The 18061-nt window shown below is 32.7% G+C and overlaps 1 protein-coding gene across 5 annotated transcripts; it reads right to left on the bottom strand.

Moving 5' to 3' along the window:
- Positions 1-5574: 5574 nt before the first annotated feature.
- Positions 5575-10362, bottom strand: LOC120079898 (methyl-CpG-binding domain-containing protein 2). 5 transcript variants are annotated; one of them, XM_039034349.1, is made up of 5 exons: positions 10093-10362; positions 7761-8423; positions 7235-7288; positions 6927-7061; positions 5575-6162 (listed from the first exon to the last, which is right to left on the bottom strand). In XM_039034349.1, exons 2-5 carry the CDS (start codon positions 8368-8370, stop codon positions 5939-5941), a joined length of 1023 nt encoding a protein of 340 aa, XP_038890277.1. In that variant the 5' UTR covers positions 8371-8423; positions 10093-10362; the 3' UTR covers positions 5575-5938. The 5 variants fall into 5 exon arrangements, with proteins under 5 accessions (XP_038890277.1, XP_038890275.1, XP_038890276.1 ...); XM_039034347.1 differs by having other exon boundaries at positions 6927-7081; positions 7733-8420; positions 9753-10360; XM_039034348.1 differs by having other exon boundaries at positions 6927-7081; positions 7733-8420; positions 10093-10360.
- Positions 10363-18061: the final 7699 nt, after the last annotated feature.

Raw genomic sequence — 18061 nt, 5'->3', positions numbered from 1 at the left:
TTAACTCATAAGAATAAAAGTTAAATCTAATTTTAATTCGACTCAAACTCTCAAATATGTGAAAAGCTATTCTAATTATAGCTACTATATTTTTTATATGTTATTTAACTAAAAATAATAGGGATACACATTTTGTCCAATTACTTAATGAGTAAACGACTTTATAAATTGATATGAATGTTTAATTTTAATTCCATGTTTTATGTTTAGTAGTCAATAAAAAAATTATATAAAATTCATAAACCGAATATAGGGAGAGAGATTCCTATACCAAGGTCAGTCAGTGATTAAAAAAACAATATATTTGCACTTATTTTTATTAAAATGCATATTTATGAACTTTTTGGAAAGAAAATGAAGTAGAATTACAAATATAGCAATTAAGATTAAAATATTTGTGGATATAGCACAATTAAAAAAATTTTTGTGGATACAATAAAATTTAGATTCATCTTTTAAAGTCTATTAGTGATAGACTACTATATTACTAATAGGAATATATCACTTATAAATTTTGCTACATATGCAATTTCTTTAAAATGTTGTTATACACTTAGACCACGTTTACCAATCTGTAATGAAAATTGATGCAATGGTAATAGAATTTCATTGCTAGACTAATCGTAATGGATCACAATTGGAAAAGTAATTGGATTACTTTTTATCACATTTACTTAAGATTATGAATATGTCACATTTACTACGTCACTGTTATCGTTACCTTTTAGTCGTAATCTTTTAGGTTCAAATGCTAACTGTAACAGTAAATGTAATAGATTTTGTGGTTCTTATGTTGTAACATTATCATAACCGTAATTGTAATTGTAACGATAATGATAACCTAATTTCCCAATGCAATTAGATTAATTACCCTCCTCTATTCAAATGGATAACGTCTTTTTTATTGTAGATTTGAAAGTGGACCTAGATGTCAGTACAAGTACGGAACACAAGTAAACAATACAAAATTTAATCAAATGAAGCCCACTTTTCAGATTATCATTGTTTTATTACATTTCACCTAGGGTAAACGTGGTCTTAATTATTAGTCCTAAAAATGCTAACCATTGCAATTTAGAAAAAAAAAAAAAAAGTTTAAGAATCACTTTTAGTCCCTAAACTTTCATATAGGTAACAATTAAGTCTTTAAACTTTGGTTTGTAACGATTTAGTTCCTATACTTTCAATTTCGTAACAAATTTGGTCCATGAACTTTACTATGTACCAATCTAGTTGTTAAACTTTAAAATTTTTAACGGTTTACTGCCTATCGTTGAAATTAATGTTAAAATTTAATGAGATTTCATGCATAAATAAACCGTTAAACTAATTAAAGACTTAATACTTTTATAAAATATAAAATTTACATTAAAAATTGACATCTAATTTTGATTAATTTTATTACGTTAGGGACTAATTGTTACACTTTCGAAAGTATAATGATTGAATTATTAGATACTAAAATTCATAGACTAAATTATTATAAAATTGAAAATATAAAAACTAAATCATTAACGATCAATTAAATTATTATTTAAAAAAAAAAACATGTGGAAAGTGCGCTAAGAAGAAAAAAGAGCTCCAGACAATGGGCCTTAAGTCCAATTTGCAGCAGAACTACACCTGTTTTGTCTAATAAATGAATTCAAGCTCAGCTTTAGTAATTGGCCCATTTGTGGCTGAATATGATTTATATTTTCTTTCCTTTTTTTTTTTTTTTTTTTGAAAAAATACTAGAGAATTTTATTTTTTTAAAAAAATATTTACATTTTTGAATGTCATTTTGTAATTGAGCTGTACCAAATAGGGCAAGGAATGAGAGTAATAAAAGTTAAAAAAAGGATAGATTTTGGAAGTCATTTATGTGTTTGTGAGCTTTTGTATAGAAAGTTACTAATAGTGAAGTTGCGACTGTAAGCTGAACTACTAACTGATTCCTAATTTGACTCGTACTTGTTGAAGTTAGGCTTCCTACCTCAATTTTCAGTAACAATTGTCCACCAATGTCTATACTGTTTGGAATTTATGCACTAAAGCTTCGTTATTGATGTTTTTATTATTTAATAATTTTTTTAGTACAATTTTTACATTATCCATTACATAAAAAAAAAATTAAGGTTATTAATGTAGTATTTAACGGTATGTGGTTGAGATCATGTTTAAGAAGTAATACGAATGCTTATCAACCCACTTTGTGATTATTACAAATGATTAGATCCAAATCGTTCATATGAAGAGACATATGACTACGAATATCTTACACAATGACCGTATAAAACTAGACTATGAAATATTTAATATTTCTCTTTCTAAGTCAGTTACTTTAGAAAATTAATATAGCATAGAATAATCATATGTGACTTAATCTTAATTCTGAATGAGTTATAAATTCTTGTTTGGGAGAACTTGTCCTCTAATTTGTAAGGGTGAGAATGCCCTTTGTAGCCGATTCAATAAGTGATGGAACGAACACATGCGCAGTGGAAGAAAACGGATCTAAAGTACTCTAATTAGGTTAATTATAAAGATAAGCATGCAAATTAAGCAAATAAAAGGGAAAAAAGAATATAACCTTTGTAGACTTTGAAACTTCTCCAAATCTACTCCAATATCCTCACGAATGGTTCATAGACCACCATGAGAGTCTTCCCCGACTATTCTTCGGCCTTAGAACAGGACGGTGAGATCCAGTGAGTGACTAATTTGGAGAGGAAAAAGGTTAAGATTTAGAGAGAAAATTATTAAGAGATTATCACATAATCTCATCCAATTCCACTATGGCCAAAAGTTTTAGAAATTCAATAAACACTCCCTTTTAAAGACCATTACATGCAAAACATGCAACTTTGAGTTTGATGAGAATTTGACACTAGAAAATCTACTAACTCAAAGTAGGATTTAGTGGGGCAAGTGTTTTCAAACGAATACAACACTTGGCAATTCAATAGTTGGAATTTCTCACTAACAAATGCTGGATCTTTCCACTAATTTGGTCAAAGTTTGACTCTCAAAGTCAAAAGTCAACAAATTTGACTTGTTTTAGACTTCCATTGCATTTTTTACCAATTCCATTTAATTTTAAAATTAATTCTAATAATCAATTTTAAAATTAAATTAATATTAAATAATTAATTAAATTATTTAATTTAATATTAAATCCAACACTAATCCCAATTTATATGAATCTCTATTCATAATCTTGATATTTAAATCTTATTTAAATATATCCTATTTTCTCTCTCTTTATGTTTAATTCATAATTAAACATTAGTTTAAATATATTGTATATATTTAACGCTTTGCTCCAAAATCAAATTTGAACACTTCAAATTCGTTCGTCACACTGTTTAAAGGTTTAGTTGGATATAAGCTAGTAGGGGGACTTCATGGACCTACAGATCATGGACTCCGAAGATCCGCAATTAACCGGCTAAACTCTTTAACCAAATTAACCACCATTCATTAACTACCGGGTCACTCCTCTAAAGCCCAATAGTTGTATTTCCCTCACTGTAGATATATTATGGCCACTCGATATAACCACCGTAGATATATTATGGCCACTCTATATAACCACGATTAATAAGTTAACCCTTCACAGGTTGTTCGTAATAATGGCTGGGTTAAAACCTATTTTACCCCCGAGATTACATATTGCTTCTTAAGTCCCACCGATCCTCTAATAAACAATTGGTTTGTGATCCAATCACTAAACTGAGTCCCTCTCGAGCCAATGAGAGGGGTGGGGCCTCTTGTTCAAGATCCGAAGTCAGCACTTAAAGGAACAACCTCTCTACTATCCTTAAAAGTGGGTAGGAGTGAATTCCGTCTTGCACCCTATGTCCTCAGCTATCTACCCAGCTTTACCCCTAAAATGGAAGGCTTATTAAGCTGGTGCTATTGAGCTAACCCTCACTCATGCAAATCTAAGGATAATTCTGAATAAACAAGAGTTCATAGTTAGCTCAGGATTAAGGTCAAGTTACCTAGGTCACCGCTTTGAAATAGTCAGTCTTAAACAGTAAACAACGTTATAAAGTAAGAGTGATTTAATTCTTAGTACGATCTTATGCAAACTCATTGCATAGGGCGCTCCCGCTTCTCGTGTCAATATATGAACGAATCATGATCACTTCATTTGTAACACTTTACAATAAATTGTAACAACTACAGAGTGGGTCGCATCCGATAGTGTTACTAGAATAAGGTACTCAATCTTATTCGTATACCATAGACTATTTTGGCTATTTACTGAGCTTGATCCATTCTTATGTCTCCACATAAAGATCATGTATTCAAATAATACCCATGGATTTTTAGTTTATTGGATTGAATCTTTATAAGTGCAATTCACATATTCAACAACAATTTTATTGAATAAACGTCAATAATATTTTTATTGATAATAGAATATGTTTAACATTATAAACTGCGAATTTATGGGACATACAACCCAACAATAAGTGTATCATTTTGGGGATGCAACCAAATAAAGAGTTTGGAACATAACTTTCACGACATAAATTTCACTTCTCATTTAGGAAAAGTCGACAAGTAGTTCTCCTAAGTGTTGCTTTCATGATTTGAATAATTTATTCTTCTTTGATATTAGCTGATATAAGTTTATCCGATTTGACCGATGGACGAATACGCAAGCATACGTTTCATGCTTGTTTGAAAGTGTCTATCAATAATAGAAACTTGATCAGTGTCCATCAATATTTTTTTTTTACTATTTTTATAAATAGTTTGACATCTTTCTATCTAGAAAAAATTTTCTTAAAATATATTGTTTAATTTTGGGAACGAATCTCCCCAAGTCCCTATAATTCTATACATCCTATGTTTAAATCATAGTATGGAAGTTGTAGATTTGATTTATTATTCGAGAATATAAATGATTAAAGATCCACCAAAATTTTTCCCCTTATATTTTCAAGGTATATGTATTTGCTTAACCATCGTATTTTATGTTTAACTAACTAAATCAAATATCATCCAATCTTTCCGCTATTGGTTTAATTTGATTATTTCTTTCATATAGAAGGAACTCAAGCTCTTCGATCATGGGGTGGATTATTCTACAAGGAACAAAAAAAAAAAAAAAAACTAATTCTTCTAACCCTAGTCTTAAGAAGATTAGTCAATCCTTCAACACATCTAAACTGGTCAAAACACTCATAATTCTTCTATATCACCCTCTCAATTAGAACTCTCCAATCAATGTTTAACGTAGTCTATCATCATCAACTTCATTCTGCTACACATCAACAACTTACGAAAGCAAGCGCAAGAGAATGTCGACTTGTGGTCGCTAACTTTACTCGACAAATAAGTAGGAACTAAGGCCATTCTCCACCATCCTTGGCGAATGTTCGCCATGGCTGAACGTCCACCATCAACTTCAACTGTCTCATCCTCTTTTCTTTTCTTTTTTTTTTTTTTTTTGTAACTTCAATATGCCATGGATGTAAATTAGAGAAGGGGCAATGAAAAACCAATGAAGTAAGGTAAATAAAAAAAAGGTAATGAAATTCAAATATGTAAAAACTGTAAATGTACAAGCTTAGGGGATTTGAAAATAATTTGAGGGTTGAATTTTTAAATTCATATGATACAAGACTTTTGAGGTAGAATCTTCAGTTACATTCTTCACAGTATGCATGTTTTTCCCTCTTGTTCTCTTCATGTTATCTCTATCCGAAGATAGAATATAACTCAACTGATATAAGGCCATATACCCCACGCGTGTGTTGTTTAACTAAACCAAACAAACAAGGGCAAAAAATTACCCTATAAAAGGTTATGATGATAATATACATGCTCTGTTACAGTTTCCTTTCCAAAATTCCTCCTTTTGTCATCTTTTTGAGTTACATCTCCTTTTCCACTTTGATGAAACCATGTAATGCAACAAAACAAGGAATAAAATACAAGATCACTTTTCATATTTATCAAAGCAACGTTCCAACTTTACAGCAGGAGGTTCCGTCGATGCAAGAGAACTTCTACGCATCTCCCTTGCTAGAGCTCTTTTCACCTTCTTTACCGGTCGAGTGATGGGATTGTCAACCGGTGCAGTCAAAAGCAGTTCCGAGAGCCCCGGCTTTCCAAGCTGCAGTGCAGTAGAATCGTCTGGACGAGCCCATGATATTGGATGCACTGCACAAAACAGGGAGAATGTACTATTTGTAGCATTGTACTGATTAACATACCATGCATTAAAGCTGTCAAAAATAAACATGGTCAATGTAGAGCAAAACGGAAGATACAAGACAAACTTTTATAGAACAAAGAGCAATCTTCCGTTTGTTAAATTTTTAACAAGAAACCAAACTTTTCATTAAAGAATTGAAAAGAGGGTGTTGCTCAAAGATACAAACTTGGAAGAAAAAAGAACAAGATAACGAGAAGAAAAAGTAAAAGGTTCCCAATTTAAACTTATATCTTGAAGAGAATAAAAAAGGTTAGAATTTGATCTTTTTCAATAGTTGGTTTCTAGCATCATAGTTCATCTTTAAATTAGAAACAGTTTTGAAAAGCTAGACTAAAATCTCTTTTTTAGTCAGTAAACCTGCAAGAATACTGAAAGGACAAACAAAAGAAAGGAAGGAAAAAAACCATCCTAGAGCTCCCGCCCTTCCAGTTCTTTCTATTATCCCCCATTTGATTTCAGGATAGGCGGCTAATACTAATCTAATAAGTAAAAGGAATTGCTCCCACCAGGACTGTTAAAAGGGGTCCAATTCAAAAGGAGAAAGCCTAAAAGATAAAAAGAAAAACATAAGACAGATAAATCTAAGTCTAACAAGAGACCACACTAGCTCCCAAGATGTCTCAATCATCTAAAATTTTTTCCTTTTCCTCTCCAACCTAAAACTCCAAAAGACACAGTGCAGGCCAAGGGGCGAATAGGAAACAAGTACCTCCACCAGATTCAAGCTTAGAACCGTCACATGAAGCATTCATATTGGGACGCCGCTTTCTCACATAATTTTCCCGCAGAGGCTTTGGGATTTGAAATGAAAACCGTGTCATGGATACACCTTCTGTTTGGTACTCTGGATGTTCAATCAGGTATCTTCAGAACCAAATGAACAATCAGAGGGTGCCAAAAATAAATCAATATATAACACACTATATTTGTAGGCCACAAATTATTTACAAGAATTCAATCAAACATAAAAGAAATTAACATTAAATAAAGTCTAAAGCACGACATATAGCAACATACTTCTGGATATCCACCATCGAACGAAGCTTCTTGCCTGATGGTGCAATGTAATACCTGATGACAGTAAAATATAAAATTTAATAAGATCCTAATGATTCTAGAAATGACAAATTACAATTTAAAATAACCTTTCAGCTTCATTAGGACATTTAGTAATTTCTATTAACTTGGACCTGGTTTACCCCCTTCGATTAAAATCTTTCATCCTATCAAAAATATTTTGATGGTGCAAAAAGTTTTAGAAGAGAATTAAATGGTTGGTATTTCCCTGGCTTGGAAACAATCTGAGAGTAAGTACTTGCATCCAAGAACACAATCACAGACTAAAAATAACAATGAGTACAAGTGATGATGTGATGATTAGAAGGAAAAAGAGAGAGAGAGAGAGAGAGAGAGAGAGAGAGAGAGATGGTAGCAGTCCAAATCTAACTGATGACAGGTAATAGACAATAAAACCCACAAAAAGAGTAGTGATAATACAAAATTTAAAGTACATACACATCAGCAAACTTGGTGCTTCCTTCACCTCTGATGTGTAGTAGCCTTTGCCAGCCAGGAGGAGGCTGTGCTATATTCGGCTTGTCAATTGCCCAAAGCCTACTACCATCTTGAGTAATGTCAGCAGGATCATCACAAGAGATATCAGGCCGCCACTCACGAGCAGTTTCACAGTAAAAAGGTTTCTCTAACAGATGTTCACGTATTTCCTCATATTTTTCCTTCGTTGGAATGAGCCTCCATTTAAAACAGCTTGCACACTGTACAGTAAAGGCCCCTACTGACGGTAAGACTCTAGAAGAATTGGGAGTCAAGTGTCCAAGAAGTGGTGGACGCTGATGCTCAACAGGTGTGGATACAGGTTCATTTGCACCTCCATCATTAGCAGAAGAGTCGTATAGAACCAGTTCACGAGAGGGATTTTCATTAGATTGAGATTGGGCATTCTTGTTCCTAGAGGGATTTTCATTAGATTGAGATTGGGCATTCTCGTTCCTAGGCTCGTGTAACTCGTTCTCAAACGAAGAGGATGACAAAGAGGATGAAAAGGAAGAAACAGCTCTAACATCTTGACGTGGAGTTTCTTGGCCATTTGACAAACTTGGCTCATTTAAGTCATTTTCTTCCCCACCAACCATACTGGTAATTTTATCAGTGCTTTAACCACATCATACCATGATCCAAAACCCTGCTGTTGACAAAGAAAACAAATTCAAAATACAACCTTACTTTACCTCTCTCTCTTTTATTATTATTATTATTTATTTTTCTTTATAAAAGAATGGCTTTCATTGGCCATACAAAAAACATAGCCCACAAAAGGAAGCACCCTAGAATAAGGGTCTCCAATCTAACAAAATACGACGAATAATTACCAAAAGAACTATCATATACACTCAGAGAGAGGAAAGCAATATAATCTCAGTTGACACTCTTTTTATTAGAGAAACAAAAAGTAAAATTTATTACTAAAAGGGAAGGGGATGCTACTACTCCTCCCACTCCCAAAGCCAAAAGAGATTACCAAATGGAACATTACTGACTGCTAAGAGAGGAAATAGTGTTCCAAGAAAATCACATCTTTACAAGTCAAAACTAAAAGCAAAGATGAAATCCTTGAGAAGAAAAGATACTACAAGCAGGGCAGGATAGAATATTCTTCCTAAGTGAAAGGATTAAAAAGAACTTGGTATAGTTCCAAGAAGATTTATGAAGAGAACACCATCTATAAGCTAAGAAAAAATGATGAGCTCCAAAAATTAAAAAAAAAAAAATCACAATCTCAGAACTAATCAGTTAGAGAAGGGAGTTAGTTGTTGGCCATTGAGTTAGTTGGTCAGTACATAAGTTAGTAAAAGTTTGTTGAGAGTTGCTACTAACTTGCTAGCAAATGGTTAAAATAAAGGAAGAGGGGCGAGCAGCATTAATTCAGCACTAAACTCAAAATATTCATAAGCTGTATTCCATTTTCTTAAGAGAACTTAGAGAGCTAGTTCCACGATTCATTGTGGGTGTTTATTTCTAAAGAGTTTTGGAATTATCCTTTCATCCTTATTCTTATTGATTGGAACCTTTATTAAATCTATAATGAAGGTTTTTGTTTTGGCTCTTCTAAGTTAAGTTTGCATTCTTTCACTCTTCTCAATAAAACTCGGTGTTTTATCAAAGAAAGACATAAGGATCATGCACAACATTACAAACAACCAAAAACTCTGCATTTCTCCTTGCTATAAACAAATACTTCCTATATTAATTTCTCTCCAGGAACACTGAAAAAAATTGGCAAACCCAACAAACTTTAAGCGATGAACAAAATGTAAAAGAGGCGAGAAGGGTAAAAACTTAACTCCAAGCTCTAAAACAACAATGCAGTGAAGAGAGCATCACGAATAACAACAAAAAAATATTTGAACCCAATACAACAATCCAGCAAGATCATCTAAAAACAGAAAACCGAAAGCAAAAAAGAAAGCAAAACAGCAAGATCGACCGCCATGCGAGGAGAAGAATCATAACATACCCATAATTTCCCTCCAGCTTCATAATCAAAGAGCAAAAAAGAAATTACATCAATCTCATGAGATCATTCAATTCTTATCTCGATCGGAACCATAACACCATCCCACCTCCACCATAGATCCACACACTCTCCCATCATCGAAAAACAAAAAAGAAAAAGAACACCCAAACCCAAAATATTATCCAATCTATCCAAACCTTCAATCCCACAAAATCTTCAATTCTAAACACAATTCCCCTCAAATTGATTCAAATACCCAACAAAAACAAACCAACAGAATCTAATGAAGGAAATCAAAACAATAAAAGAAAAAAAAAACAGAGGAGAAAGAAGAGATTACACAAATTTAGAATCAGAGGAGAGGAAGAGGAGATGAAATGCGTTGATTTCGAGGAAATGGGCAGGTGGGAGATGGAAAATGCAGAAGAACTGGGGGAAATGGGAAATGGGGTGTGGGAATTTTGGTGTTGTAATGATGGGTAAGGCCTCGGGAAAAGGGAAAGTAGAAGAGGGAGAGAGGATTTTTTGCAGATAGACGTTGAGAAGAGAAGGAGGAGGAGGAGGATTCGTTGGTGGAATTTGGAAAATGGGTTTTAATCTAAAAACAACACGATATTCTTAAAATTGTTGAATTTATTGTCGTTTATTTGTTTATGGTTTGGATTAGACTTGTGAATATAGTCTGTTTCCAATTTACGTTACTGCCATATCTCTCCTCTTGCAATTACTCTTAAACCTCTTAATCCACTTTAATATCAATATATAAATATATATATTATATATATTCTCTCACTAATTAATATTTCTCCACAAAATCTATATCCATCCCTGATTCCCTTAGTTTGAGTTTGTTAGGGTTGAATGAGATATCTTGGAACAATTGTAAATTCATACTTTTCAAATTAAAGATGAAATTGTATATTATTAAAAATTGTATATTATTAAAATTGAAAGGTATAGAAAGGCAACATGTGTCCAAAATTGAAATTGAAGAGGCAATACATCTCAATAATGTTGCATGTTTTTGTTGGATCTAACCAACTAATTTAGATCGAACCACATCGACATAAAATCAACAAAATGTAAGTTTAATTCCATGAAACATGTTTTTATGTGAATGTCGTGCAAACCCTCGTAACTTTTTAAAATAACTAATATGCAATAGGTGTATGCTATTTTTTTTTTTTAATTTTCATAATATCACGTGAAAATTAATAAAATTATGCCCATTTATAAATAATTTAAAATTTTCAATTATTATATACATGGTTCGAAATTTATCGATGTCAATGAAAATATCGAGGTGCCAATTTAATGGAAATATCGATATCAATGGAAATTTTGGGAAACAGATGGAAATTGATGAAAATTGTTATAATTAATTAATGTAACTTAGATAACATTTAGATGTCTATGTATGTATAAATGTTGATGTGAGAGCAGAAATTTAAAAAAGAAATGAAAAATAATTACAAAATAATATAAAGTTGAGAAATATTTTGAGGTGAAATGTGAAAATTATGAAAGTTTTGTAACTCACGTGAATTCCATTTTGAGGTGAAATGGTGTGAAAACTGATCGAGTATACTAACATGCAACGAAAGAAATCAGAATCAATAAACATTCTAATTAAACTTATTTTGAGTTTAAAACATGTTTATCAAAACTATTTCATAAGAATGTTTGAGTAATACATTACCTTTGATGAATCCTCCTCAATTTCAGCAGAATATCACAAATTGGTGCTTCAAATTTCAAGTAGACCACCACGAAGATCTTCTCAACTAAACTCTAGTAAGGACTATGTAGTGGAAACACTAAATTAAGCTGAATTCAGATGGATTTGAGGAAGGTTAATATGGGTTACAATTTCTCCCCATCCCTCTTCTTCATCCTTGAACTTCAATTTTTAAGTTTAAAAACATGCAGATAGTGTGCGTGCATGGTGACCAGCATCTGCTTCATGAATTAATTGAAGAATCGAGTGGAGATTGAGTAAGGTGCTTTGCACCAAAGTGGGATTTTCCAACTTTTTGGAAAATTTCACTATCCAATTTGTTTTTAAAACAAATTGATTTTTAAAATAATTTTGTTTTTCAAATAAACTGATTTATTTATATATTAGTAATTAATTTGAGATAAAACTAATTTAATTAATTATTTTAATTATTTTGTTAATTTAATATCATAATATTAAATTAATAAAACACAAATTCCACTACAATGAATTCAATTTCATGTAATTAATATTTAAATACTAATTTAAACATTAATTAATTCTCCAACTTTGTTTAATTTTGATAAAATTTAATATTTCAAATGTATCGAATACAATTAATTGAAACCCTAATTGAATTTGAATATTTCAAATTCTTAACCCTAATTTCAAATCTCATCTAAAATACTCAATTTACTAATCCGATTTACGAGCTAGTAGAGGGACCTTATGGACCTCCAGATCTACAGATCACGAGTTCCAACGATTTGCAATTAATTGGTTAAACTCTTTAAACCGAATTAGTTACTATTCGTTAACTATCAAGACTTACCACTATAGCTCGATAGTTGTACTCTCATCACTGTAGATGTATTTCTATCCATTTTAATCATAATCAGTAAGTCGATTCTTCACAAGTCATTCATATTTTCAACTAAGTCAAATTATCGTTTTACCCCTGTAAATACATCTTGATCCTTAAGCTCCCACTGATCTTCTATTGAACAATTGATTTATAGTACAACTTATAAATCATGACCCTATCTACTCAGAGAGGGTGGGGCCCCGTTGTTCAAGACTAGGCATCAGCACTTAAGAGAACAACCTATATGCTAACCCTAAGTTGGGTAGGAGTGAATTCTATCTTACATCACTATGTCCCCAGCTATCTATCCGGTCTTATCCCCAAAATGGGAGGCTTATTGAGTAGAGTTGTTGGACTACTCTCACCTATGCAGATCAAAAGAAAATCCCGAATAAACAGGAGTTCATAGTTAGCTCAAGATTAAGATCGAGTTACCCTAGGTCATTTTAGTTTGAAATAGTCAGTTTTAATAGTAAATGGTCGTTAAAAGAAAAGTGACTATTTCGAGGTCCGGTCTTATGCTAACTCATTGCATAGGATGCCCCCACTCACATGTCTCTACATGAATGATTTGTGGATCACACCATTTGTATCAACATACAAAATGGGTGCATCCAATAGTGTCACCAGGATGAGATACTCAATTTCATCCATATACTTATAGACTACAAATCTCACATATCTCTACATGGATGATTTGTGGATCACATCATTTATATCAACATACAAAATGGGTCGCATCCAATAGTATCACCAGGATGAGATATCCAATTAAATCCATATTCTTATAGACCATTTTGACTATATACTTTAACTTGATCCTATTTATGTCACCATATAAAGTTAAAGTATTCATACTATAGCCATGAATTTATTTATTAGATTTTGATAAAAGAATGCAATATCAATAGTAATTTTTTGAATAAAAAACTCAACAACCTTTTTATTGATAAATAGAATATGTTAACAACATTTACGGACTGTGAGTTTAGGACATTCCCAACAAAAACTTAATGAAAAAAATTGAATGAAGTTAAAAATAAATATAAGTTTTTTAGAGAAAATAAAGTTAAAAATTGAGAAAACTTGGAAATTAGAAAAAGTAACACATAAAAATGCTTAATCCTTTGTTGAAAATGACATTGGTGTGTGAAAATTGTATGTAATAAGGGCCACAAAATTGAAAACTTTGAACGGTGCTAGTGTAATTAATTAAAAACGTTGAAATTTCCTTGAAATGTCAAAAAAAATTTAAATTTCCTCGAAATGTCGAAATTTCGTGAAATTTTCTCGAAATCTCAAAATTTCGTTGAAATGGGAGAATCGTAATATTCTCAATTTCAAAATTTCTTGAAATGTTCTCAAAATCTTGTCGAAATTAGGGGAAAATGAAATTTCCCCCAATCAAATTTCGAGCCCTTTGAAATCTCGAAATTTCAAGATTTTGATGGAAATTTAAACTATGATTATATATATAATAAAATTATGCCATGTATATTATGATAAATTTAGTTTAGAAAAATAAAATTCAATTTTAAAAACAATAAAAATTCAATTTTAACAACAACCCTAAGAAAATAGAAAGGGAGATTTTCTAAATTAGAGAAATAAGGAAAACTATTTACATAAAATAGCAAAATTTTAATATTTTTTTATAGAGGCTGATAGAAGTCTATCAGTGTCTATCAATATAGAAATCGATAGAAATCTATCACTGATAGAAGTCGATAGAAGTCTATCAATGTCTATTATTATTATTTTTTTTTTGTTATCTTTGTAAATAGTTTGACATTTTTCTTTCTCCGAAAATTCTCCAAATATAAAATTGAACGCAGAATACTTTTTCTTTGTTATTTTTAAATGATACTTAAAAATTGCAATTAAAATATGTTGGAGGTTGCATAAATTCCTTTTTACAGATCTAGTCGCTAACGCATTGTCATGTCAATTGAACATGCTTACTTCGACAAGGTTGCACAATCTTTACTAACAAGAATTGACCATTTATACATAATTTATAAAATCTAAGAGAAAAAGGAATATACATATAACGTGAAAATTATTAGAGCAACTTCATCCCCATCTTAATAAGGGTAAGCATCGATCTGTCGGTGTCGGTTTTAAACTCAAACTGTCGCTGATCATTGAATACCTATCTTTTGGCAATCGATTCTACTTAATTTTGAAGGGATGAACATGCCAATTGATTGACCACACCGACGGTCAGTCAATTTTTGTTACTTAATTTTTGTTGGTTTCGCTTATCCGTGGGATGGGAAGTTCGAAAGAAAAGAAAATTGACGATGAGTGGTTTATATTTTTGAATGTTTGGATGTATTATATATTTATACCAGTTTGGTAAACTTGGCATGATCTTAAAATATGTTTTCTTGGATTATAATTATTATTCTTTTGTTTGGACGACTATTTTCTCTGTGAGTCATGGTTTGGATGTTTGCTACTATTAGTTTGACTGGAAACTGGAAATTGTGCCAAAGATATTATTAGCATACTTCGTGGACGTTTGACTGGAATCGTCAGTATATCTGGCTAGGATTATCCACGAGTCGAGTACGTCTAGCAGGAATTTCGACATGTGCACATTCGACGGATTGTTTGAGATACTGGAAATTGTTTCCTCAAACCAGTTCATAGTGATTTGCTATGTAATTGGAGAATTATGTGATCATGCCAACTTCGTCTCATTTATTGCTTCCCCAAAAATGTTTTGAAGGTAAATAATATTTTAGTTTGAACTTACCACTCACTGAGCACTCTTGCTCATGTTTTCCAAATCTTTTTCTAAATCCTCTACCCCTCAAGGTATCAAAAAAAGGGCGATGGATTGTTCTTAGAACCAGTCGGCGAAGTGATTGCAAAAATCATCTCAACTCGACAGCTGTATTAGGAGGATTCAGACACATGGTAGTAGTGTAATCTTATAATTGAAAAACGATAATGTATTGTATAAAACACTTCTAACTGAAATAGCTCAGTTATGATTTGTAATAGGAAAAGGAAAAAAAAATCCTAGATAGTAGAAGTTCCTAATATCTGTTGTCCTCACACTCTCTTTTCGGCCAGAGTGGTGAGCTCGGGAGGGGGTGTGACAGTAGACTTATATCATTTCCAATAAGTAGGATATCGTCTACGTACAACACTAAGAAATCTACTGAACCGTTGATGATTTTCTTGTAAACACAAGGTTCATCAACATTTTGATCAAAGCCATAAGATTTTATCACAATATCAAAATTTTTATTCCATGATCAAGAAGCTTGTTTTAGTCCATAAATTGACTGATTAAGCTTGCAAATCTTTTGCTCTTGACCTTGGGTTATGAATCCCTCGAGTTGTTGCATATAGATAGTCTCCTCAAGATTTCCATTCAGGAAGGCAATCTTGACATTTATTTGACAAATTTCATCATCATAATATGCGGCAATGGACAGGAGTATCTGAATGGAAAAAGATGAGAAAGTCTCTTCATAGTCAACTCCCTCCATCTAGGTATAACCCTTTGCCACAAGTCTAATATTAAGGGTTTGCACATTACCATCTGCACCCATTTTCCTCTTGTAGATTCATTTGCAACCTATAGGTTTTACCCCATCCCGTTGATCTACAAGAACTTAGACTAAATTGAAGTACATGGACTCCATTTCGTGGTCCATGGCTTTGTTCCATTCACCTTTGTCTACATCTTCAATTACTTATTTATAGGACAATGGATTCTCAACGTCACTATTAGATATGATGGTCAAGGTTTCTACTAAACCCATATAATGAATAGGCAGGTTTTCAACCCTCCCTCTATGTCGAGGCTTCCTTAACAGTTGAGGTGTATGTGACCTACTAAATGAACCAACATTAACAACTCTTGTTGATGAACTTGACTCTTCAACAACTCTTGTTGAAGGTTCAGTAGTTTCGCTGAAAAGCTCATTCAATACTATCTTACTGTGCAGTTTATGCTCCTTAATGTGGTTCTCTTCTAAAAATATAGCATTTATCGACACAAATAGTTTATTATCTTTAGGATTGTAGAAGTAACCACCTCTTGTTTCTTTGGGATAGCTTACAGATAAGCATAATTTTGAACGAGGTTCCAATTTCTTAGAATTAGCCTTAAGCACATGTGTTGGCAAACCTCAAATCTTGAAATGACGTAAACTACCTTTACAACTATTCCATAATTACAAAGGCATTTCAGAAACACTCTTGGATGGAACACGATTCAAAATATAGGTTGCAGTCTATACTACATTATTGGCTTGTATGTCCTAAAACTCGTAGTTTTGTAAATAATAAACGTATATGAAGTTTATTCAGACAAGGGTTGTTGATTGTTTAATAAGTCTAAATCCAATAAACTATGAACCTTTGGTTATTGTCATGAATACTTGGACTTTATATGGAGACATAAACTTGATCAAGTTCGAGTAAAATAGCCTAAATCGTCTATGGTACTTGGATTAGGTTGGGTACCTATTTCTGGAGATACTATTGAATATAACTCGCTTTTTTATTGCTACAAATATTGTAAAGTGTCATAAACGATGTGATAAGTTCGTTCATGTAGAGACATGTGAGCGGGAGTATTCTACACGAGATTGTGTAAGATAACTTGATTTGAATCCTGAGTTTTCTATGAACTCATGTTTATTCGTAATTGTCCCTTGATCTGCGTAGGTGAGGGTAAGCTCAACATCGCTGCTCAATATTCCTTTAATTTCAAGGATAAGACCGAGTAGATGGCTGGGGACATAGAATTTGCAGGATGGAATTCACTCTTACCCATTTTAAAGATACTAGAAAAGTTGTCGGGTCTTAAACAAAGGGCCTCATCCTTTCGTTGGTCTGAGAGAGAACGACCTGGTTCCTTTAGTGCCTTGTATGCTTGCCATCCGTCAGCAACCGACCCGCCCAAAGCTCTAACCTGTGCGCTCGCTTCGCAACCCGTGTGCTCCCACTCGTTGACCTCGCCAACGTTCGTTGACCAATCGATCCAGATGGTTTGTGTTGGGATTGGTGTCCTAATTCTCCCGGAGTCTCATAGTTTGTAAACTGTACACATTGTTATGAATAAAATAAGAGTGATTTTATTTGCTATTTACTCATATCCAATAAACAAAGCTCCATGGTTATTGTATGTAAACTCAAGCATGTATATGAGATATACAAATGGATCATGCCTTAAGTGATAAACCAAAAAGATCTGTAGTATAAGGATTAAGGAGAGATACCTGATCCTGGTGACACTATGGATACGGCCCGCTTTGTAAAGGTTTGCAAGTATTGTGAACTACTATAGATGGTAGATCCTGACCATTCATGTGGAGATATGCGAGCAGGGGTATCCTATATAAAGAGTTTGTATAAGACCAGACCGCGAGATGAATAGTCTTTTTATATAATGCCATTGATACTTGAGACTTACATCTCACCTAAACGACCATATGTAACATGACCTCAATCCTGAGTGTTTTGGGAACTCTTGCCTTTGAAGGCAGTCCTTTGATTAGTATGGATGAGAGTGGCCAGATTGCCAACTCAACGTGCCTACCTTTTTTAAGACTTATCAGGAGCTGGGAACTCAGTTACACAAGATGGAATTCATTTATTAAACAAAATGGAATTCACTCATTCCTCGAAGTAGGGGTAAGTAGATAGATTGCTCCCTTAAAGGCTAATTCTGGGTCTTGAACTAGTGGCCACAGCTTCTCT

This window comes from Benincasa hispida, chromosome 6 (assembly GCF_009727055.1).
Source record: "Benincasa hispida cultivar B227 chromosome 6, ASM972705v1, whole genome shotgun sequence".
NCBI lineage: Eukaryota > Viridiplantae > Streptophyta > Magnoliopsida > Cucurbitales > Cucurbitaceae > Benincasa > Benincasa hispida.
This window is presented reverse-complemented; position numbering and strand designations above follow the sequence as displayed.

What these genes read in the sequence shown, in the direction of transcription:
- LOC120079898 (XM_039034347.1), bottom strand. Translation starts at nt 8,370, where the DNA reads ATGGTTGGTGGGGAAGAAAATGACTTAAATGAGCCAAGTTTGTCAAAT. An exon ending in AGCACCAAGTTTGCTGATGT is followed by an intron (nt 7,289 to 7,732) that starts GTATGTACTTTA and finishes TACTGTCATCAG; the next exon opens with GTATTACATTGCACCATCAG. An exon ending in TAAGCTTGAATCTGGTGGAG is followed by an intron (nt 6,163 to 6,926) that starts GTACTTGTTTCC and finishes TGTTTTGTGCAG; the next exon opens with TGCATCCAATATCATGGGCT.